Source organism: Leptidea sinapis, chromosome 23 (genome assembly GCF_905404315.1).
Source record: "Leptidea sinapis chromosome 23, ilLepSina1.1, whole genome shotgun sequence".
Taxonomy (NCBI): Eukaryota; Metazoa; Arthropoda; class Insecta; order Lepidoptera; family Pieridae; genus Leptidea; species Leptidea sinapis.
The window spans coordinates 6,435,726-6,459,751 of record NC_066287.1 but is presented as its reverse complement, the minus strand read 5'-3'; the positions used below and the strand labels follow the sequence as shown (position 1 = coordinate 6,459,751).

At 34.7% G+C, this 24,026-nt stretch overlaps 1 protein-coding gene across 1 annotated transcript in view; it reads right to left on the bottom strand.

Annotated features, from left to right (window-relative positions):
- Positions 1-21,340, bottom strand: part of LOC126971370 (ATP-binding cassette subfamily C member 4-like) — a 29,634-nt gene extending 8,294 nt beyond the window's left edge. Inside the window, exons 1-10 of the mRNA XM_050817664.1 lie at positions 21,329-21,340; positions 14,786-15,030; positions 14,237-14,292; positions 12,786-12,995; positions 11,493-11,723; positions 10,217-10,323; positions 8,695-8,818; positions 7,571-7,744; positions 3,030-3,157; positions 2,079-2,201 (exon numbers count right to left, since the gene is read on the bottom strand). Coding sequence (XP_050673621.1) covers positions 2,079-2,201; positions 3,030-3,157; positions 7,571-7,744; positions 8,695-8,818; positions 10,217-10,323; positions 11,493-11,723; positions 12,786-12,995; positions 14,237-14,292; positions 14,786-14,943 — 1,311 coding nt within the window. The 5' untranslated portion in view covers positions 14,944-15,030; positions 21,329-21,340. The remainder of the gene's footprint in view (positions 1-2,078; positions 2,202-3,029; positions 3,158-7,570; positions 7,745-8,694; positions 8,819-10,216; positions 10,324-11,492; positions 11,724-12,785; positions 12,996-14,236; positions 14,293-14,785; positions 15,031-21,328) is intronic.
- Between the last annotated feature and the right edge of the window lie 2,686 nt (positions 21,341-24,026).

Genomic DNA, 24,026 nt, shown 5'->3' with positions numbered 1-24,026 from the left:
GGGCGGTGTCAGAGGGTGTCTGTCCTCTATTCAATTTATTCTTTCGCACTAACTTAAATTCATTTAAGCACGATATGTGTCCATAGTGTAATCAATAATTATTTATTTATTTTATTTGTTTAATCATGCAAACAAACATAGTGTAGACAACATTAGAATTGTAGGAAAGCAAATTCGACATAGTCTAATACAAATATACATACAGACCAGAGGTCATTAGCCCACATTATGTTAATGCGTGTTTAAAATGAAGTAAATAAATATATTTGATTAGATTTTTTTAATAAGAAATAAATGGACTAATGTCCATGGCTTAGAAGATGTTATAGTGAAATCAATTTTGTAACAAAAATTTGAATACAAAACTCAAAAAGGTTGAATGCATTATATAATTATTAAAATAAGTTATATTCTAATAGGTGATGAGCAAGCTGCTTCAGCTCCTTGTGATGGGATGAGAAGGGGTAGACACAGACGTGTTGGGTAAAGAAGCGCTCCTGGGTAGGGAACATCCGGGAGTAGACCGGGATATCTCTGTTAAGCAACTGAACAAAAGGCTGATGATCAAACTTCTTGACTGTAGACGATGATGAAGAGGAGATGGATTGAGATGGAGAGCCTAACATACATCCTGTATGTGTGTCTAATATTATTTTCACCCTTTCTTAGCCATTGTAAATATTGTTATTATTGTATTTAAACAAAACAAATCTTATAACTATATTTACAATACTATGATTACATAAAATTAAAACTATCACTACGGGGAAGCGTACCAAGAATACTGGCAGCATTTCCACGTTGGATAGCTACGCTGATAATTAGTAATCATAATATAATATAAGTCTATATAAGTATAAGGGAAATGATAATAACAGAGATTTGGTCAATTCCCTAAGTGATTTGATTAAATCACGGAGTATGTTTCAAAACAAATCTTGTGATTTGAACAAATGCCAGGGTTGGTTCCGTTAAATGCCAATGAGTGACGCGACTAGAAGAACTTAGAAGGTATAAGCGAGTGAAGCGAGTATCGACTTGAGTCATACCACGACCCAGACAGGTTAAACAGGTTAAAAAAATCATGAAGGCGATGGCGGGCCATGCCCGTGATTCTTCATATCACCGAACCAACTATGACATTTGGTCAAATCACTAGATTTGTTTCCAGAAATGATATAACCATGTTGTTATTTCAACATCCCCCTAGATGTGACCAAATCACTGTTTTTATCATATCCCTGTGACACATGTCATTTAAATTACCTAAATCTACAAATATGTATGGCACCAGAGCAAACAACTAAGTCATTCCCCTATACTTAAAAAAGACTCCCTTAGAGATTCAAAAATTATATATAGACTCGCTGACCCAGCAAACGTTATATTGCCGATATTAAAATCGCGATACAAAAGTAACTGTTTATCGTAGATGGGTGAAAATTTGGAGTTGTATGTATTTTTTAATGCTGACTCATAATGAAACAAATTTAAAAAAAAATGGCGTGGACCACCCTTAAGGGGGGATCCAAGGATCCCCCATTTAGGGGGATGAAAAATAAATTAACTACAAACACCGCGGCATGAGAATTTTATATATTATATAAAAATAACTAAAAAAAAAAAATAATAAAAATAAGTCATCGCTAAAAAAATACTTTTTACAGAATCCTTCTTTAATATAATTTTATCTGCAGTTAGCTAGACAACTAATTTATATTTGCTAACATTTAGTTGATAATTATTTTTTATTTGCATTTTATTGATTTCTATACTAGTTTATTTAAAATAAGATCTATGTTGTAATAACTGTAATTTAAAATAATTGTTCTTTTCTTTTTAAATATTATGTACTTAGTTAAATTTAAGCGGCTTCACACACAGATAAGCGTCCTAAAGTTTAAGTGTGTGTTATTATATGCTAAGCTATACTTACATTGTATTTTAAAAAATAAAGAATATATAATGTGTAAATGTCTATATTTACAAGGACTCGTTCCTGCATTCAAACTGCAGGGTTTTGTTCTCATGTAAATGTTAAGATTTTAAAAAATAATAATAATAATAATAATTCTCACCTGTCTGGAGACCAAGGAGGTATCAATGCCGTCTATCATAATGTTACCGTCAATGTACGCGAACCTGAAGATAGCTGAGATCAGGGACGACTTTCCAGCTCCTGTTCTTCCCACTATTCCCACCTGTAAACGAAATACAAATAAACAAGCTACATTATCATATTATGTTAATTATTTATTGATATATACAAAATTGGAAACAAAATGTATTAAAATCTTCATTTTAATTATCATATATTGTGGATGGTCATTTTTAGGTTTAAGTTTTTTCTATTTTAATGTTTTATAAAGGTGTAGTACTTAGCAGTCGGTATTTTTTCTAAAAGGTTGTAAATAAAGGGATTAAGAAAAATTCCTAAAAAAACAGATTTTTAGTTTAGACCCATTGGGGGTGAGAAACTCAGGTAGTGAGCAAGACCTAATTGTATGGAACTCGAGCAGGCGGTCCCTAACTACCTTCGATGTACGACAGACCTCTGTCCCTTAACTCTGTAATTTTTCTTAAATAAACACCACTTAAATTTTAACCGCCCCGTGATTCCTTCATTACAATATTATATATATATATATATATATATATATTTTAATCTTAAATAATTTATACGTCTAGATAGTCTCTTGCTGTTACACAACCCATAAAAACAGGCTAGGCTTAATACGTTAGTGTGCGTGTCAAGCTACGTCTTACACTAGCGATTTGTATGTCACTTTGTGTTAGTGTGCGTGTATTGCTCAAAATAAAGGTTAACTTAATTTTTTTCGACGTTTTCACAGCTGTCATAGTCTATCTAGTCAAAATTATCTAAGATTAAATCACACAAAAAATCTGGCTCACAAGTACCTTCTCAACAGGATGAACAAATAATATGTTTTGTGGGTATCCAACGGACGAAGTCGTCGGATATAGCTAGTATGATAGTAATAATTAAATCGTATAAACATATAAATTACCTTCCAGCCTCTCTCTATGACTAAGTCCAGATTCTTCAAAACGGGCTCATGCTCTGGTGCGTATCTCATGTTGACGTTTTGGAAGACGATAGTTCCATGTGATGGCCATGTAGGTGGTACAGGCAGTTCTAGAGAAAAAAAAACTTTGATTAATAGTGTTAGAAATGGCATCAAAAATAATTAATTCTAAAGGACTCAATTTTGTGAAAATAAGACTTTTAACACTTTTACCCGACTGCTAACTGACACAAAGGCGCAGGCGCAAAGGAATAAGTGTGCCACTTTAAATGTTATTCAGATCATAATATGTAGCCCCTACTCACTGACTTGTATAAATATTAAATACCACTGGACAGGCTGTTCCATATGTTTGACAGCAATTTTTTTCAGAATTAATTTTGACGTATCATTTATAACAAATGGCTGCGAAGGACCGAACAATACTCTGAAGTATTTTTACATTTTGAATTGATTTCGTTCGTTTTCCGTGTTATTTATACTTCTAGAATCAATGTTATATTTTTTTTTTTTAAAAGCACGCATTTCTTTTTCAATAGTTTCCCACCATCTATCGATGTTTGCTGATGACGGTTGTCATCACTAGTTTTATTACCGCAGACTCTCGCTACATATATGGCCAACAGCTCCAAAATGGCGCATATCAAACAGGCACAAAAGCACAGCCGCCAGTCCAGTGGTATATAGTAGAGTTCTATGCCCCTACTAGAGAAGACGTCTCACCTTTTTAGAACAAGTTGTAGCCAGCTGTAGTCAACTCACTTCTAGGTCTATGCTAAGGGTTTGTAGCAATAACACGTATTGGCGTGCTGGGTATTGTTTTAAATCTACCTTCGTATGTATTAAGGTACTTTTTAATAATAAAACACAAGGGAAAAAGCCAAGGAATGAACTTTCATCATTAATTTGAACAAATTTGAACAAAAATAACAATATAATATTGACACAAACTATCTTGCCCCAAACTAGGCATAGCCTGTGCTATGGCAAGATTATTGTACAAGTATTGCAAGAAACGATATGCTAAACTAAAACGTTTTAGTGTACATAAATACAAATAAACATCCATGACTCGGACACAAGTATATTCATTCAAACCCTCTAGCTCATTAGGCAGGGTCACTAACCACTGAGCTATATGAGTCGTCTAGTAATTATGCCATCAAAAACATAACTTGTAAATAAAACCAAGTCTCGCAACTCAGTTCTTATACCGTAAAAAGTTGTGAGATCCATGTAATACAAAGTCGGTTATTTTATTAAGTCGCTACTTATGGGTCCTTCTGGCTTAAATTATTACGTAATTACCTAACCTAACAGCATCTTATACTGAACATATCTATATATATAAAAATGAATTGCTGTTCGTTAGTCTCGCTAAAACTCGAGAACGGCTGAAACGATTTGGCTAATTTTGGTCTTGAATTATTCGTGGAAGTCCAGGGAAGGTTTAAAGATTTGAATAAAAATGAAAATTCTCGAATTTAAATAAAAACAACAATTCTGATTTTCCTTTGACGTGTCCCCGTCGTTCAGAAATCAAATAAAAATAATAGTTCAAAATGAATAACTAATCAGAATTTTTTAAATATCTTTCTAAATTTCTAAGGAGGTTTTTTACCTCCTTAGAAAGTTTATTTATAAACTTACTTAAAACACGGGTAGTAACACTTGAAAATAGGATTCCTTTTGTTTGTTTAAAGTTTATTTTATACAAAAGTTTAGGTCTTTTATTAATCGATTTAGGCAGTATGAAGTCTGCCGGGTCAGCTAGTCAATAATAAAATCTTTTATGTTTTAAATGAATACGTTAACTTGGCCCTCGCATTATATTATTATTATATTATTTTTAAATTAAAATACAATGCATCTCTCAAGTAATACTTGTCATATTAAATTAGGTTGTTTACTGTGATGCGACTTGACCAGTCACATACAAATTCAAGCTATTAGTTTTATCCACAACGAAGTTATAAGGGTCGAAAATGGCCTGAATTGCTTCGAGAAAAGGGTGGTACGGCTTTGGCGCTTGTTTTTGCTCGAATTTTGACTATATTTTATGTCTATTTAACTAGTGACGACATCTCGGTGACTACTAGCAATTTATGTCTCAAACTGCTTGACCCGGCGTCATCGAGCTGCGCCCTGTAATATGTTCGGAATGACTGACCCCTCTTATACGTAGGAACTCAATGGTCGATATATATTTTATTGATTTTGATGAGTCTTACGCTAAATTTATTGTCTTAACATTGCGAGTTACGTGAATGTCTGATTGATTACTATATTATATTAGTAAGCTGTTGCTGTTTGACAACACCTAACGTAGTATTTTCATCATTTAATAATGAACCTATATACTGCGATATAAAATCACTAAAGAAAGGTAGGTTATTGTATAAGCTACACCAATATCCTCTGTAAACTTTGAATTAACAAGTTATATTTGAATATAGCAAGCTTATAACATGCAATCAACAATCTGCTTTGATTAGAGCTTTCGAGAGCGCGACTGTATAAAGTTTGATTAAAAGCTTGCTAATATTTACCCACACTGAACACGAGTTGCATTTATAAACTACTAAACCCATTGCGTTAGTAACTTTCTGTTACAAATAAAATGAAAAATTTTTCACTTTGATGTTGGGTCAAATAGCCGGCGGGTAGCCTGATGTTAATGAAGTCCGGATAATGTGGGGTTTTATTACGTAATCCACGATATTTACATTTCTCTATTATGTACAATGATAGAAATAGTGATAGCAATATACTCGATCGTGGTTTTCGTATTGAGACAACTTATGGATTAAGGTCGACTGTCGCTCGCTAGAATCACTTGAGGTCAAACTGTAAAATAAGATATCAGTATCTTAGTATCGATACCGATGAGCCCTTGAAATAACGCAGTCAACTCGCGACACACTCGCAAATGACTTATGACTTTGACTTTACTGACGCACAGATGTACGCATGTGACACGGACGAGTAAAAAAATATGGACTCCGTGTCACCTTACATAACAATGAGGCAACAAAACAAGCCGGTAAACGTGTAAATACATAGCCCCACGCATACACTTAAACTAATACAAGCCGAGCGGCCGCCATTATGAGATTTGCCATAGTCTGTGACAGATCAGTTTGCCTCGCAATAAAACATTTTAAAAATGCCGTCGTGAATTGTGAAAAGGTGTAAAAACAATAATATATAAGTATTTGTGGATATATAATTATTTAAGGGAGAAAACAATGTGTAACTGGTATACCCCGTAACCGCACACGCACTAGCATAAAGGTGCTTCACTTGCTTATTAGCACGGCACGGAGTCCTTCTTTTTTTACTAGTCCGTGCCATGTGATATAGATCTGGAAGAACTGCTACATAACAAAATTCGACGGAAGAAAGCTTTCTTAACCTCAGCGAATCGGCGCTCAATGATCACTCGCGCAGCGTTTCTGTCAATGCGTATTATTTTACATGTAGCATTACATTGCTGGTAATTAAGATGATTTGAGTGAATGTATCGGAAAACTATTGAAACAAGCTATAATAAACCATCTTATAAACAAAATAATGGTCAGAACTTGGTGAGGGAGTAGGGTGCGGTACGGCACACTCGGTTTTGGTGTATCTGAAAAATTTTGTGCCCTGGGGCACTGCTGATTTGGGAATTTTAAAACTAAACTGCGGTAATATTGTTATTTCCGGGTTTGAATCCCGGTAGATGCAATCATTTATATTTTCATTCATTTCTCATCTCTCGGAAAGTATTGTTGTTTTCATCTGATTATTGGGTAGAAAATGTTGCTTCCCTCCACAGAGAGGGAAAAACTCATACAAATTACTTCCCACCCAAGGGCCGGAATGAACTTTAAAAGAGTTTTATGTAAAAGAAAAACTAATAAAAAAAATGCAGTGGCCATGTGACTTTCAAAACAGCCAGTGTGAACTTAGCACAAACTTCTTTGAGCGGAATAAGCCGTAATAATTACGCGGTGAGTTCCATATTTCAAAAAGTCGACATAAATTGTCCTAATTTTACAATTAATTTTAAATAGGTACTACTAATATTATTACATATTATCTATGAATAGTTTAGATAAACAAATAGTTTTATTTTCCTCATATTCGAAATGAAAAGTAGAGTGTTTAACACGGGTAAAAAAATCAATGCCTACTCGGACTATAGCCTTCTAAATACCTCGGGAATTGATTCTTTCGACCCTCGGTTACCAATCTACTATTCCGAGTCATGGATGTTTATATATGTATTTATGTATGTTTAAGTAAGTATATTGAATTAAATATATCGTTGTCTTGTACCCATAGTACAGCAAAGGCGATGCGTAGTTTGGGGCAAGATAATCTGTATGAAAGCGTGTCAGTATTATTGTTATTATTGCTTATACCCAAATGTAAATTAAATTAGTCAAAAATAATCAAAGCAGAAAAATCCATTTTGTTATAGTCACTGATACCGCTTTTTCGATAAGATTGTCGTACAAGGTGCGTGTAATACAAACCTCCTTCGAAGAGATTGCGTTCAGTATCGATCTTGGTGTACTCCAGCACTCGCTCGACGCTGGTCAGCTGGGCCAGGAATTCCACCAGCATCCTGGCTCCGTGTTGCAACATAGCGGTCAACGTGTTGCTCTGGGTCACAGCCAAGCCCACGCTACCCACCGCTATTATATTACCTGAGAAACAATAATTGGGATTTATTTTGGTACTTTTTTTCTAATGAAAATAAGGGACAAGACGAGCAGGACATTCACCTGATGGTAATTGATACGTCCTGCCCATTACAATGTAGTGCCACTCATGATTCTTGAAAAAACCCCAAAAATTCTGATGAACACTACAATAATTACGCTCGTCACCTTGAGACATAAGATGCTAAGTTTCATTTTCCCAGTAATTTCACTATTTGCGGCGCCCTTCAGACCGTAACAAAATATTGCCATTAGATTCACGGCAGAAATGGGCGATTCCATGATAATTGTGCTGACAGAATAGTCGTAGGCTTATAATCCAGAAGGCGTCTCAAAATGTAATCCGTATCAAGTGATTCTGTTGTTTGTTTAATGTTTTTTTTTCTTTTGTTTTCCTACAGTTATAAAGACAGTAAGAAAAATTAACTTGATCTTCATTTCAGCTAGCATCAAGTCCAATTCTGGACAATGGCCTCCCCAACTATTCCAGCCTACTCATCCAACCTATTCCATCGTATGAACCAGATCATCGGTCCATCTTGTGGGGAGCTTACCAACACTGCTTCTTCCAATACGTGGTTGCCATTCGAGGACCTTACTGCCCCAACAACAATCTGTCCGTCAAGGTATGCGCCCTACCCACTGCCACTTCAGTTTCGCAATTATCTGAGCCATGTCGGTGACTTCTGCGTTCTCCTACGGAGCTCATAATTTCTGATCGATCTCGCAGGGAAAAATCTTGATCACTGATCACGTATTCTACGTACACGGATTACATACTCTTTTATAACACCAAAGGAATCACAATAGCATTTCCGGCCTTATGGAGCGTCAAATAAGCATTTATTCATACGAATGTATGTGTGAATACGAAAGAATGGAAAAAAACGAAAACACAGCGTTTTTTTTTTATTGTCGAATAGATAAATACTTACCAAAATCTAGATAAAGGAAGACAAATATGATCACGGTCAGATACACTTGACACATGACATCCAAATAGAAGCCGAAAGTGGTGCCGCCGCCCAGGAAGCTGTTCCAAGCCGATGTGTGCAGGTCCTACAACAGAATGATAATCCTCATAATAAAGAAGTAGACTAACTAACAAGACTAAATAAACATCTTAGAATCTACAAGAGATTCTTAAGTCAGTATTGACGACCCAAATAACAATAACTATTATTGACCCTACGAATACTTCACAATAAATGGGCGACCACACTGAATTATAATAACATAAATAAAACAAAAATCTATTCAATTCCAGCTGATTTCAATCACAGTGGAGTTAACTTAAATTTAAACAGTATTTGTTATTAAGTTCGTGTTATTACAAAGGTCAGCAATAGTTTTTATTTATATACCTATATAAAATTTAGTAATATTTATTTTCTAATTGCTATAATTAATGTTATTTGCTTAGTTTTTGTGAGTACGTCTTTTTTAGCTATTTTATAGGAAGCCACTCAGAGTTCACCCCTCAAGGCCTCCTCCAAAGAACTGCAAATGTCTCTATCCTGAGCAACTTGTATCCAGAAATTACATCACTTATTCGGCTATTCTCTTTACTTCGTCCTCTTATGTTGTCCTAGGTCTGTCTCTATTTCAGTTCTATGTCTCAGTCCATCTTTGATCTTTCATTGGTGCAATTTGGCCGGCCCATTGCCATTTAATTTTTTGGCAATAAATCAAAGCTTCAAAGCTCAGTTGCTGTAGTTATGCACCGTGATTTTAATGTGTCTTATTTCGTCTACTTTTCGTATAATTTTAGCCTTGAGATTATGTTTCATTCCTTTCTGGTATAAGTTTATTGTACTTTTTGCTTTGGCTGTGAATTTCCATGTCTGACGATTGATCCTGCGCTGCCCTCAACCAACCTATTCCGGCGATCTTGACCAGATCGTTGGTCCATATTGTGGGGGGCCTACCAACACTACGTTTTCCGGTACTTGGTCACCATTTGAGGACTTTATTGCCCCAACTTCAGTTTCGCAACCACCTAACGATCTCCGAACCGAGCATATCCTCTTTTCTGATTCGATCTCGCAGGGAAACTCCGACTCCGGCCCGCTGAGCGACAATGAGCTTCCTCATAAGGTCAATAATACTTACTACAAATTGGTTAACTACATTGTCAACAGATTAAACAGATACAATGTCTATATATTTTGTTTTTTAAGAATCTAAAACAACATATATTGCCTATTTTTCGTCGATAACGTCAAATACAATGTTGTTTAATTCAATAAATTTGATGAAGAATTATGGAAATATAATACAGAGATAAAATATTACGAAATTTACTTTTATAATAACAAAGAAAGTATTAAAAAAGCGTAGTTTACTATTTACTTCTGCTTTAAAGTCTTCAAACTCTTGGAATATAATAGTGTTGTAATTTGCATGCTAAACAATAACATTATAATGTAGTCATGACTCTCTAGATATTAGTAATACCTGATATCTGTCGAAGTCGTCGATAAGCCGATCCTGGGCTCCAGCTGATCGTATGGTTGCAATGCCGTTCAGAGAAGATGACACCATTCCAAAGACTGGACTCTTAGCTGAAAGTAAGTTGGCATGTGAACCAGGTAGCCTTTGTCTTAGGACACTATATAATGTTGATGTAATATAGTAAGACAGCAGACAATAAGACAATATTTTTAATTCTGTGCTTTCATGCAATGACATTGATCAGCATGTATCGAGGACTTTAATTATTATTGTATTCGATCTATTGCCACTAAACACCACTAGTTATAATTTACACAAAGAGAATGTAAATTTAAAATTACTACACGTTAAATTTTCAAATATACTTGATATAATGATGAATTTATTAATACAAGTGTATTTAGGAGTACCGCAAGACGCGAATTCAATTTTACCCAACGATTTATGATTAACATTGGAAATTGTGAATACTTTGTTCTATTTTGTGTTATCACCAATACGAAACACAAATACATTAAACTTTGTAAATGATTGACTATTTTAGTAGGATAATCATTTGGAAATGTTTTATAGTCACTAATAACCCGGATCTAACAGTGATCAGTAAAAGTCAAAATCTTTTCACTTCATTGATGAATTTGGATCATTTTCAACAATCCCTCCATTTATCTGTTGAACCTTAATATTGAAACTCGTTTTATACTGAGTCAAAGGTAGCTTCTATAATAAAAAATAAAACAAATGATACAAATTAAACGGATCGTCACACAATATTATTTTGTTTTGTCTCGATATTAAACATAGTATGGAACATGCCGTATTTTGTAGATTACATATTCTGCTAATATTAATTAATCTTAATTTCCATTTACGTTTCCATTTACAAGTCCATGGGTATCTCAGTAGGTATAATTTTTACATTAATAATACCAGAGAAATCACGAAAATGATCCAGTAAAAAAGATTTCTTTTTATGAAAATAAGGGACGAGACGAGCAGGACGATCAGCTGATGGTAATTGATACGCCTTGCCCACTACAGTCCAGTGCCGCTCAGGATTAGTGAAAAACCCAAAAATTCTGAGCGGCACTACAACTGCGCTCGTCACCTTGAGACATAAGTAGTCAAGTCTCATTTGCCCAGTAATTTCATTAGCTGCGGCGCCCTTCAGTTTGAAACACAGTAACGCTTACAAATTACTGATTCACGGCAGAAATAGGCGCAAAGAAGCCTCGCACTGGTGAAAAAAAAAGTAAAAATGATGTCAAATAAAACATACTTGTTCCTTCCAGTCTCTTTACTCCTTGTGCCGTTCTCATGTATATTTTCACGAAGAAGTAGAACAGAACCAACAGAACAGCTGACGGTATCAAAGTCCAGTACAAGGCCATCGCGTTCAGTACCAATATTGCGATCAAAGTACTATAAATCTGGAACACGTCCAGTAATGTACGAGGTAATATCTCGTCGAGAGCACCCATGTCCTTTGTAAATCTGTTCAAAATACGACCTGCAAGCAATTATGAGTCCTATTAGTAACGTGTTGGTAAAAATGCATTTTAAGTTCCTGTTCCTCAATACGAGAATAATTCACCTTGAACACGTTACAAATCGAAACATGTTTATAAATAATTAATTTCATTCATAATTTCTTGTTTCTGTTACCACAAAGTTCAAAGATACTTCAAGGAGCTTAACTAGAGTTAAACAGGCTTAAATATAGTCATCACAACTTACATATTATATTACACATCCCGTCTATATGCACGCAATTAACTACTGAATTAATTTTAAAGCAGTTTTCACTTACAGACAGAGTGATTCACGAGAAAAGATTAATTGTACAAATGTTATGTAAAATGGTTATATTATAAGGATGACTTTTAATATTTAACAAATAAAAAACAGTGGGATGTTCCTCTTTCGTTGATGCACAAAAGTCCCTGAAAGGAAATATCTTAATATTTATGTCAAAAAGCTATATTTATATATTAAAAAACACTAAAAATGGCTAGGTGATGTTTATATGGTGACATTATCAACAATCATTTATCTTTATCAAAATAACTAAGTTTATTATACAGTTAAAGTATGTACTGGGTATGATATTTATAATTTACTGAGATATCACGGGGACAAAAAAACAAGTGGCCGCGGCGGCGAGGTTGATCTAGTCATTATTATTAAGTTGGTGTTTCCTCACAATTTTATACTTACACCTCAACACTCGTAACAAAAACAACAACTGAAAAACAAAACAACCTTACAACACTGACTTAGGATCGGTATATTGTACCCCTTTATTATAACTTAGGTCAATAAAAAACATCAGAATTCTATAAAGCAGCTTGCCAAATTTACGTTTTAGAATACAATAATATAGAATTAAAAAAACCATTTCAACTTATTCAAAAAGTCGTATCAAGCTGTGTCGTATCACAGTATTCAAAGAAGAAAGAGAATGAAAAATTTGTATAAAATTACTGAAATAATCTCATACAATATTTAGCATTTTATCAAACTTTAAGATTTCTATGAGTTATGAGTATGGTCGTTAAATTTTTTTACGTACCCGAAGAGCTAGTATCGAAGAACCTCATAACGCCCTTTATCATCGTTGAAAACATGAAATCGTGAAGTCTTCGAGAAGCGTTAGCACAAAGAGCTGCAAACGGTATCACTCTGAAGTTTGTGAAGAAGATGCAAGCGGCCACTATACACCCGTGGATCAGCAGATACTGTCCCGTCGTTAACGGACCCACTTGAACGTCCAAGCCAGGATCTGAAAATGTTATCAATAAGTTGCGTTAGTCCCCAAATTGGGCACTCTCCAGTATCTACTTCTTCCATTTGACCGAACCCAGACCTGATCTTCAACCGGCTTGATTCTTTGGCGTTGCGTAGAGATAAAAAAGCGCGGCAACGCTATGATTCCTCTAGTGTTGCAAGAGAATGTGGGCGGCGGTGATCACTTAACAACAGATGACCCGTACGCATGTTTGTCCTCCTTTACCATAAAAAAAGAGATGTGGGTTCTCTCTGCATCTTCTACCGCATTTGTCACGGGGATTGCTCAGAGGAGCTGTTTGGGTTGATTCCAGCAGCCGAATTTCATCACCGGACTTTACGTCAAAATGCAAAATAGAGAATACTCCCACATTAAAAGTCGGTTACACATCTTTTGACCCCTATTGTTGCGGATGTCCATGGGCAGTCCTCACTATTCCCCATTCCATGATCCTCTTGCCCGTTTTCCTCCTCTTATACAATCAAAACACTAACGAATTAGATATATCCCAATAAATCCTATCGATTTATAATAGTTAGATATGACTTGAGTGGTGCACGATACTAAATTTGTAGCCGTAATCTGTACTGAGGATCTGTAAGATCATACTATCGCGGCGGGAACCACCAAGGAAACTCTATTTTTTCTGCGCGTAATGGCTGACACCGCTAGTAAGCATGCCGCGGTTTATACTGTTATTATTGAATATATTTGAATGTATTTTAGATTTGATTGATAATATTTAAATTTTTGATGATCAAATTTACCATTTAGTTTATGCAATGACGTTATATACATAAGTTTATGAAATAAACTTATTATTTCGTTTATGTTACAGAGTTTGGAAAACACTGAATGACTAAACAAAGCAAGGGTGCTTCTATTGATACAAGTAAGGATACGTCTCGAATATTCTCGAACAGTCTAGTTAGTAACAAGAAAGAAAAACATGTTTTTGTAAACAACTCTCTTTTGAACAACTTGGAATATCAAGGTCAAGTTCCTTTACGCTGGTAAGTACTTATCGAATACTATATCTCTGTTTGGCGTGATCTTCTTAATATAGTATGTTAATTTAGGCGTTTATACTCTATGAAATAATATGGATAAGACGTAGGTACGTCAGAGCTGTTACTCTACTTAACCTAGGATATTAAAAAGTTGGTCAACATTGTTAAAGTTAATTTCAATATAAACTCGACGTAAACTATTACATATTAATTTGTGAACATTACCCATTTCTTCTCCTGCCTCTGCCCTTTCTTCTTCATAAGCAGCCATTTGGTTTGACCTTAAATATAAAAATTAATATAATATTTAATAAGGCACATCGCCGGTACGGACAAGTTAATGCCAATGATTTTATTAATAGTGTTTCTTAAATATCTGTGTCTGGTCATATCGTTTGGTATTGAATGCCATAGCGATTGTTTGGGCGTGTATAGCATCATTATATACAGAGGATCCAACAGTACCCTTTTTGTTTTATAATACACTTTTTGATTCATATTCATCATCATCTTAGTCGGAAGACGTCCACTGCTGGACAAAAGCCTCCCTCAAAAATCTCCACGACCGCGACTATCGGTCCTGCGCTGCCATCATCCAACGTATTCCGGCGATCTTGACCAGATCATTGGTCCATCTTGAGTGGGGCCTGCCAACACTGCGTCTTCCGGTTATATACAATTTTTTCGTTATATAAATAAATACTTTGTTTTGAGATATGTATGTCGTGTATTAATTGTTCTAGTAAATTGAGCAGAAACAAATATATTTCTTACCAAAAACTAATCCAATAATCGGCTGCTGCAGCGGTGGCCGCGGCCATCAGCACCACCGTGATGGTAAACATGATGAAGCAGAAGTTACCCCCGGCCCTGAAGTACTGGCTTATCACCTCCCACTTCAAGTTTCCGGACTGCTTCTCTTCAGCAACCATCTTCTGGGCTTCAAACTCCTCCAACTCCTCGTTGTCTGCGCTCGATACACTTCTGCTCAGTGCTGGCTTCTCTTTATCTTCAGTCTTCTACAAAGTATACATTGAGATGTTTTATTTTATGTATTTATTTAATTCAGAGAGATCTTCATATTTATTGGTAAATGTCATCTTTAGGATGCTGTTACTACTAACACGTACATGCTGCAACATGAACCGCTTTTTTACGCATTATGGCATGAAAACCATCCACAGATGCTTACCAGTCGGAGGCTCCGTTGCACCGGATGCCGGCATAGATTATGGGTACCACAACGGCGCCTATTTCTGCCGTGAAGCAGTAATGTGCAAGCATTATTGTGTTTCGGTCTGAAGGGCGCCTAAGCTAATGAAATGAGACTTGACATCTTATGTCTCAAGGTGACGAGCGCAGTTATAGTGCCGCTCAGAATTTTCTAAAATCTTGAGTGGTGCTGCATTGTAACGGACAGGGCGTATCAATTACCATCAGCTAAACGTCCTTCTGGTCTCATCCCTTATTTTCATAAAAAAAAAACTACAATGCCACGGTAGCCCCAATATAAAAATATCCCAACCAAGTAGACAAATCAGTAAATTTAGATTGACTTCATTAAGAAAATATTCCTAGTTACATTCATATATTTGATTAATAATAATAATAATAATATTCGGACGACCGATTGGCGCCTTGCTCGGATATTTAAGAAAATACAAAACTTGAACAAAAAAACTTATATGACATCTGGATTCGAACCGGGGTCTTCTTCTTTCTGGATCATCCAATGTCCCATCTGAGCTATTATAGTCATGTATATAGTGGCGAAATTTACTTTTGTATTCTAATGTTATTGTAGCTGTTTCTCATTAAAACACGGATAAAACTACATTTTTTTAAATTGAAACCTAGCTAGATCGATTTATCGCCCCCGAAATCCTATGTATACAAAATTTTATGAAAATCGTTGGATCCGTTTCCGAGATTCAGATTATATATTTACAAGAATTGCTCGTTTAAAGATTTACCCCTTATTCATAATGGTCCGCTAACTTTAAACAGCCGCTTAGGAGCGTTTTTTCTCATTCTGACTTAGGTCAATAGAAGAAGACAGAGTGAGAATTAGCAATGCTTTAAGTTAGCGGACTATTATTAATAAGGGGGTTAAGATACATTATTAAATATTAAACACTACTCAATATGGCTACTAAAATCCAAAGGGCTGGCAGCTAGTTCGGTCAACGGATCACCCTATCTATACAACGCGGAAATGCTGCCAGTATTCTTGGCACGCTTCCCCGTAAAGATAGTTTTAATTTAATTTCATTATACTATTGTAAATATAGTTATAAGATTTGTTTTGTTTGAATAAACATAAGTATAATTGTGTTTGTGTATTAATTATAATTGAGTGAGTTATATGTTCATATACATTGCAATTTATAAATAAGATACCAATCACTGACAAATTGTGACATTCCCTTTAAAGATAACAGCTATGAGGAAATGTCAATTTAAATTTACCTATTATCCAGATATTGACGTATTATGACAAGTTGTAAATATCGTATCGCTGGCAACATTATCGAAATTCCAAATCACTGTGAACCATAGATTAAGGATTGGTCTCCGCTACGATCCAAATAGATACCGCAGGCGTAGTCGCAACATGCGCCAACTAATACTACGCCTAAGTGGGCTTACGCGAGCCAGTCTCGAACAATGTGAGACGTTGAAGTGTCACATGTTTGCATATCATCAGTGAGTATTTTGTATTAATTTCAATGTAAAATAACAGGAAGCGTATGTACAAAATTTGAAAGATGCACAAAAAAATCTCTTCTAAGAGAAGACACTGTTACGTATTTTTATTCAAAACAAGTATGTGTTGCCATACATGATATAACAGACCGGCCACACAGAGAGTAAACACATTACTTATAGACATACAAACAAACTATGTACCTATTTACAAAACAACAACCCAATTGTATAGAAAATGTTTAAAAACTCAGTCTTGCAGAATTATTATTATTTTATAAATACTTATGTTACAATTTTTCATTTTCTTTGTTAGATAAATTCTTATTAACCCTCTTATTCCTATTTTTCATAATAATATTATTATTAATAGTATTAAAACCAAGCGAAATTAATCTTATATCTTTAAACGAGCAATTCTTGTATATATACAATAATATATATATAATTTATTTTACTTAGTTAACAATGATTATTACTTTCATTTGTGGTTACCATTAATAGCACTGTTATTTGAGATAACATTATTAAAAAAATCACTGTAAAATTGTGAAAATTGCGATCACAGTACCTAAAAATGCGACAAAGGGTGTCAAATTTTTAACATTTTCGAAAAATGTGTGTCATCGCTTGACTAAGTGACATAGATTTTTTTTCTTATTTTTTTCATAACTGGTATACCTTGGCCTCTCGCCCGGTACCAGGTTATCGTTGAGTTTTGGGACACCCTGTATATATATATATATATATATATAATCTGAATCTCGGAAACGGCTCCAACGATTTTCATAAAATTAAGTATGCAGGGGATTTCGGGGGTGATAAATCGATCTAGCTAGGTTTCAATTTAAAAAAAAAAATGGTTTTATCCATGTTTGAATGAGAAACAGCTACAATAACATTAGAATACAAAGGTAAATTTCGCCACTATATACAAGACTATTATAGCTCAGATGGGACATTGGGTGATCCGGAAAGCAGAAGACCTCGGTTCGAATCCAGATGTCCTATTAGTTTTTTTTTTTGTTCAAGTTTTGTACATTCTTAAAGATCCGAGCAAGGCTCGGTCGTCCGGATATTTTTATTAATAGAAGAACTACTTATGTAAAACTATTATTACTTTCGTTTTACTCTTATTTCTTGTGATAACATTCATATAACATCTTCACAGCTATAATGTGTTATTTTTTATTTATGTATTATTCAGCTTTTTGTATTTAATTTGCAAAGAATCATGACCAATTTTTTATAGTAGCTGGACTTGACTTTTATTTTTGATGTCCCAAAATAAACTATAGTTATATTTGATTGTTCTATGCTCTAAACATAATTCCGTTTGAGAATTATGTCTAAATGGCCACGGTTTTTTATAATAACTTTAACAATTATTTTGAGGTTAGAATTAAGTTAATTACCTTTTCCCCGACTGCGGTGTAGCCTACAAGTGTATATTCGGCGATCTTGTTTGTAATTATTTCAATTTATCCTAGAGTATCCCAAAAAATAGAACATCTGCCAAACCGCAATAAGAAACTAAAACACTCGTGAGAGTGAGTCGCTAAACGCCCTCTTAAAATCTACTATTAAGGCGAAGAGTAAGCAGAAAACACGCAAACATGGTGTTTTTAGACAAGTTTTGTGGTGAAAGTATAGCATTTCGAGCTATGAACACTACTTAATCCTGTTACACATATCCTTAAGTTTTATTTGTAGGTTTCTAATGCTTGCTGTTGGTTATAGATAATACTGTCGAGCCTTTTGGAACTACCACTTTTCTTTGAAGTTAAACAAGTTTTTTGACATGGCGTGACGCATTTTTTGGTACTTCTCTCAAAAAAGTTATTCTTATAGCTTGTACTTTTTTGTGTAGGTTCATTTATTCAGATTAGTAGTGAATAACGAGGATTGTAAGCATATAAATGTTTTTTACGCAAGAATTTTGAAAATATTGGCTTTGTTACATAGATGGCGGGCCGGCAGCCGTAAACTCATATCGCTCAAGGTCGCTGGCATTTAGTGTCGCCTTAAGTGGCACTATAATATAACTTTTATTGCACCTGATTGCTTCGGTGGTACTGCGATAGCATAAGCGACTGCGAACCACAAGGTCCAGGGATCGATTCCCGGGTCGGGCAAGTGTTATTGGGTTTATCTGTCTGGAAATTCTCAGTCTGGTAATGTGCCCGGTAAACGGCAATAGGCCAGCCCCCTATTTAAAAACATAATTACTCTTAAAGTTTCTAATAATTAATTAATGATATGTGTATGATTAACAGTGTATCTAATACTTCTTGAATAAGATAAGAATAAATAAATATAGAATATAATTATTTTTTAATAATATTTATTTTGTTTCATCAAATTTCCTCAATGACAGCCCTTAATTCTTAAGAGCTTAAATATAATTAACTATCAGTCATTAAATACAAGACAGCGACGAAAAAAGTAATTGTTAATTACTTCTAATATAAAATGTTTATTTAAATAATGCTTCGATATTCTTATCATCACTACCAGCTTGAAGTAATTATTTCAAATACATTTCCTATTTCCAACAATATTATATACGTCATAATATTTATGTATAATCATACATATGTATGTTATATAAGTACAAGTTTGTAAGCAGCTTGAGAATGCGGAAAAATATTCCAATACTGTAAGTAAAATGTATCATTTATTGTTGCTTATTATTGCATAATATCCCACGACCTTCAATAACTTTTGTTAATACACTAGGCTTGTAAATTGTTTTGCACGTTGCAATACTGTATATTATGTGTAATGTTAATTAGTAATGTTTTTTCAATAAAACTGTCTCTCAATGAGCGGGACGTCAATAGGGCTGTCCTTGGTTTATAGGTTGTGTAGCAATAGACTAAGGCAGGGGTGCTCAAGCTTGAACTGCTAGCGATGTACCTCGAAATTGTTAGACTACGATCGATCGGCTCTGAGAGGCTTCAAGTATGTGTGATGAAGGATTGTCGTCTAGGTAGAGTGTCACGATGACAAAGATATTAGTTTTGCGCAAAATATGCATTTTTTAGTCAAGGTAAGTGTAGGTCTGCTCTTAAATGTCAATGAAAAAACTCATAATTATTATTCAAAATTGCGAGTTTATTGGTTCTTACAAATCAAACGCGTTCTAAAGTTCTAAGCTTAACTAAATAGTGATTTTGGATGTTGAAGCGTGACACTGCATGTCCTGAGCATACTTTTCATAAGATGGTACGTAATTACCGATTTTAGTTTATTATACCGGATTTTTTTCTCGAGATCGACTCAAAAACCACTCGCGATCGATCTGTCGATCCCGATCGACCGTTTGAGCACCCCTGGACTAAGGGATGTCGAGATGACAACAAATGGGTAGTCATGGCTGAGTTATATTTAAAAAGCAGAAATTATTAGCAGGAGTATTTAAAAAGCAGATCCTGCTTACGTGCTTCCGTGTGCAGACAAAACATTAATTCACACACACACATACACACAAACTCACGCCTTGTTCCCGTCGTGGCAGGCAGAGACAATAGAATGCCACTTGCTTCTATCCTAACAAACCTCAGGCGCTTCCTCTACATTCATTACTCTTTTCATACATGCTCGCCGGTTGGTCGGGTACTTCGGACCTCTCCTTTTCTCAAAACGTCCCCAATTTGATCGACGAATGTTCTACGAGGTCTCCCGCGACCGACTTGCCCACACACACTTGCCTTATATATTTGATGCGTCATTCTTTCTTCACTCATTCGCACCACGTGTCCAAACCATTTAAGCATCCCTTTAAAACATTAATTCAGGTCTCAAATATTTGTGTAAAATGTTATGCAACAAACATTTCTTTATTGGAATTTTTATTTGCAGTAAGTATTAACTTTTGTATTTTGGCTGATTGCCAAGTTAATATTGAATTGAAATTTTTTCACGACAACGATATCGTTTCGTGCGTTATAATTCTCTAAATATATTTTCTAGTTCCAACTATAACCTACTACTGCCAAGTCATTAAATTCTAGAAATCCCTATATTATAAATGTTTGTTGTTTTTTACGCTTTTACGCCGGAGTCGACTGATTATGATGAAATCTTATATTATGTATTACTAATGAAACCTTTATTGCACACTATAAGATGATTAAATACAACACAAATCAAGATTACGTAAGAAGCAATACTTATTCTTAGAGCAAGTAAAGAGTATTAAGTAGACCTGTGTACAAAGTAATTCACAATGCTCAATACTTCACTAGTAAAGTACAGTAACTCACCGGTGCATTAGGCTATTCACTAGTACAGTACAGTACAGTATATTACCGGTGCAATAAGATATTCATTAGTAAAGTACAGTATATCACCGGTGCATTAGGCTATTCACTAGTACAGTACAGTACAGTATATTACCGGTGCAATAAGGTATTCATTAGTAAAGTACAGTATATCACCGGTGCATTAGGCTATTCACTAGTACAGTACAGTACAGTATATTACCGGTGCATTAGGCTTTTTACTAGTAAAGTACAGTATATTACCGGTGCATTAGGCTTTTCACTAGTAAAGTACAGTGTCTTACCGGTGCATAAGGCTTTTCACTAGTAAAGTACAGTAGCTTACCGGTGCATTAGGGTTTTCACTAGTAAAGTACGGTAACTCACTGGTGCATTAGGGTTTTCACTAGTAAAGTACGGTAACTCACTGGTGCATTAGGGTTTTCACTAGTAAAGTACAGTAACTCACCGCAGCATTGGGGTTTTCGTTTTCATCCTTGGTTTCCTGCAGACTTGAAAGCATCATAGCAAACTCCTTGCCCGTCGTTGTGAGCTCGTCAAAAGTTCCCATATTCTCCACGCCACCCTAAGATAAGAAAAAAGCTTTACTTAGGCATAAGGGCATACATTAAAAATAAATAAAATTATAAAATAAATAAAATTAAAAAAAAAATTGTTAAATAGCAAGAAAACGAAATATATAAAATTTACCGTAGCAAATGTCAAAAATGTAGATGCAAGTGTTTTGTTAAACGGAGAGGTGATATTGGTGCTAGGTATATTTCTTCGCATTACTCTGGATTCCAAATTACAATGGGACCCCATATTGAAGGATTGGCGAACAGACTTAGGACTGCAGCATACGCGGTTAAAAAGATTAGACAATTAACTGACATAGATACGGCGCGACTAGTATACTTTAGTTATTTCCATAGTATTTGATAGAGACTGTCATAAGCATAATGTTAACACAAGGAACAGACAAACTTATAATGCCCACTATTCGGCTAAGATGAATTAGTAAGTCTTTTGTGGGGCGATGTATATGCTTTTACAACAAGATTCCAGAAAATGTTCAAAACAAAAGAATTACGTTATTCAAAAGAATTGTTAAAAAACGTTTGTATGTTTGTGTAATGATATCACAGATTGGGAATGGAGCGACCACCCTCAGGCTATTAAATAATAAGTTTAATTCCCATTCTTCTCAGGTCTGAGGCATTCGTTTTGGAATGGGTGGTAGTTTTTGACTTTCAATAAGTGATGTCACATCCTGTTTTGAATAAAAATATTTTAATTTGGTACAAACCTAGCGGATTGTATTGCCCTGGGCGTGGTAACCCTTTCACCCTAATACCACGTAACATTATCACTATATAATATTCTTTCAACGTTGTCACGGAAATGACACTTTTCAAAAACTTTCTTATTGAATCTACCGCTACTTCGTAAAGGGTTGAGCTAATGAGAATAAGTAGCAAGAAACTCATTGCCACTCTTTTATATCAATATTTACATTTACATCGATTTACAAATCATTTCAATTACAATATAATATGTAAAATGTAAAATGATGAATCAAACACACTCAAACGTCAAATAGTCAATGTTATATTATATTTCTATTTGTGATAATATCAATTAAATACATGACAATACTTTTAGACAGAGTATAAGTAAAATACTGTAAAAGTATACCAAATGTGATTGAAACCACAAATATTGCGCTGTTAAATTAGTAAGGCTGTAAAGAATATTGTTTTTTTACATTGAGGGAAAATTTATATCAGCCGTTTTTCGGCTCTAGCTTCTATCCCTTTAGTGATACAATATTTACTATAAGAGCTTATCTCTTGCAAAGTTGTACTTCAACTAGGAATATCCTATTATATTTAGGTTTTTTATTCTTAATTTATTTGAACTGTATTAGAATGTCTTGAACTTATAACTAGATTCAAATCAATGCGTCTTGAGACATGGAAACTCTTCAAGAACTCGTTCAAAAAAATGTTCTTCATATTTGAGTCCGCCTTTACGTGTTTCGATTAAAACAATTTGCAAGTAATTGTCTTAACGACCAATCAATTAACATAGACAGGTATAATAAACAAGTTCTTGTATGTCAATGAATCAATTTACAATCATAAATTTTATAAATTCCGATGCAATCAACTTATAGTTTGACCATACCTGGACTTACTCGGAATTAGGGACTAATTGAACCCGCCGATAAGAACCAAGATTTACCAGTGAGAGGTTCCTTTGCACAGGATGCCGGCTAAATTATGGGTACCACAACGGCGCCTTTTTCTGCCGTGAATTACTGCTTCACGCAAATATTATTAAAAAAGCTATGTCTTTTTTTATTCTTTTTTTATGAAAATAAGGAACGGAACGAGTAGGACGTTCAGCTGATGGTAATATATACGCCCTACCCTACAATGCAGTGCCACACAGGAGTCACCTTGAGACACTAAATGTTAAGTCCATTTGCCCAGTAATTTTACTAGCTACGGCGCCCTTCAGACCGCAACACAGTAATGCTTACACATTACTGCTTAACGGCAGATATAGGCACCGTTGTGGTACCCATAATCTAGTCGGCTTCCTGTGCAAAGAAGTCTCCCACTGGTATGCCAATAGTAGCTGTTAAAGAAATACGTTAAATGTATAATCGTAGTATGATTAGTGTTTCAAAAACTTAAACTAACAATATGGACATAAAAAAATCGTTAAACTCCCAACCACACAATATATGCATGCATATAAAAGATAATTGTTTAACATAATCATGCATAACAATACGCTTGTAAAATGCGGTTGAAATATGATACCTATCTTATAAATACATATAGTGGGTTGTAATTTTCATAATTGGAATACATTTGTGTGGTTACTATATTATCATAAATGACTTTCTTAATGATAGATTGCAAATGGAGCGACCGCACCCAGGCTATTTAATAATAAATTTCATTGTACGATATTTTAACATTACACGAAATTTTATTTGAAAAAAGAGGCCGGTCTTCTCGGGTCTGAGG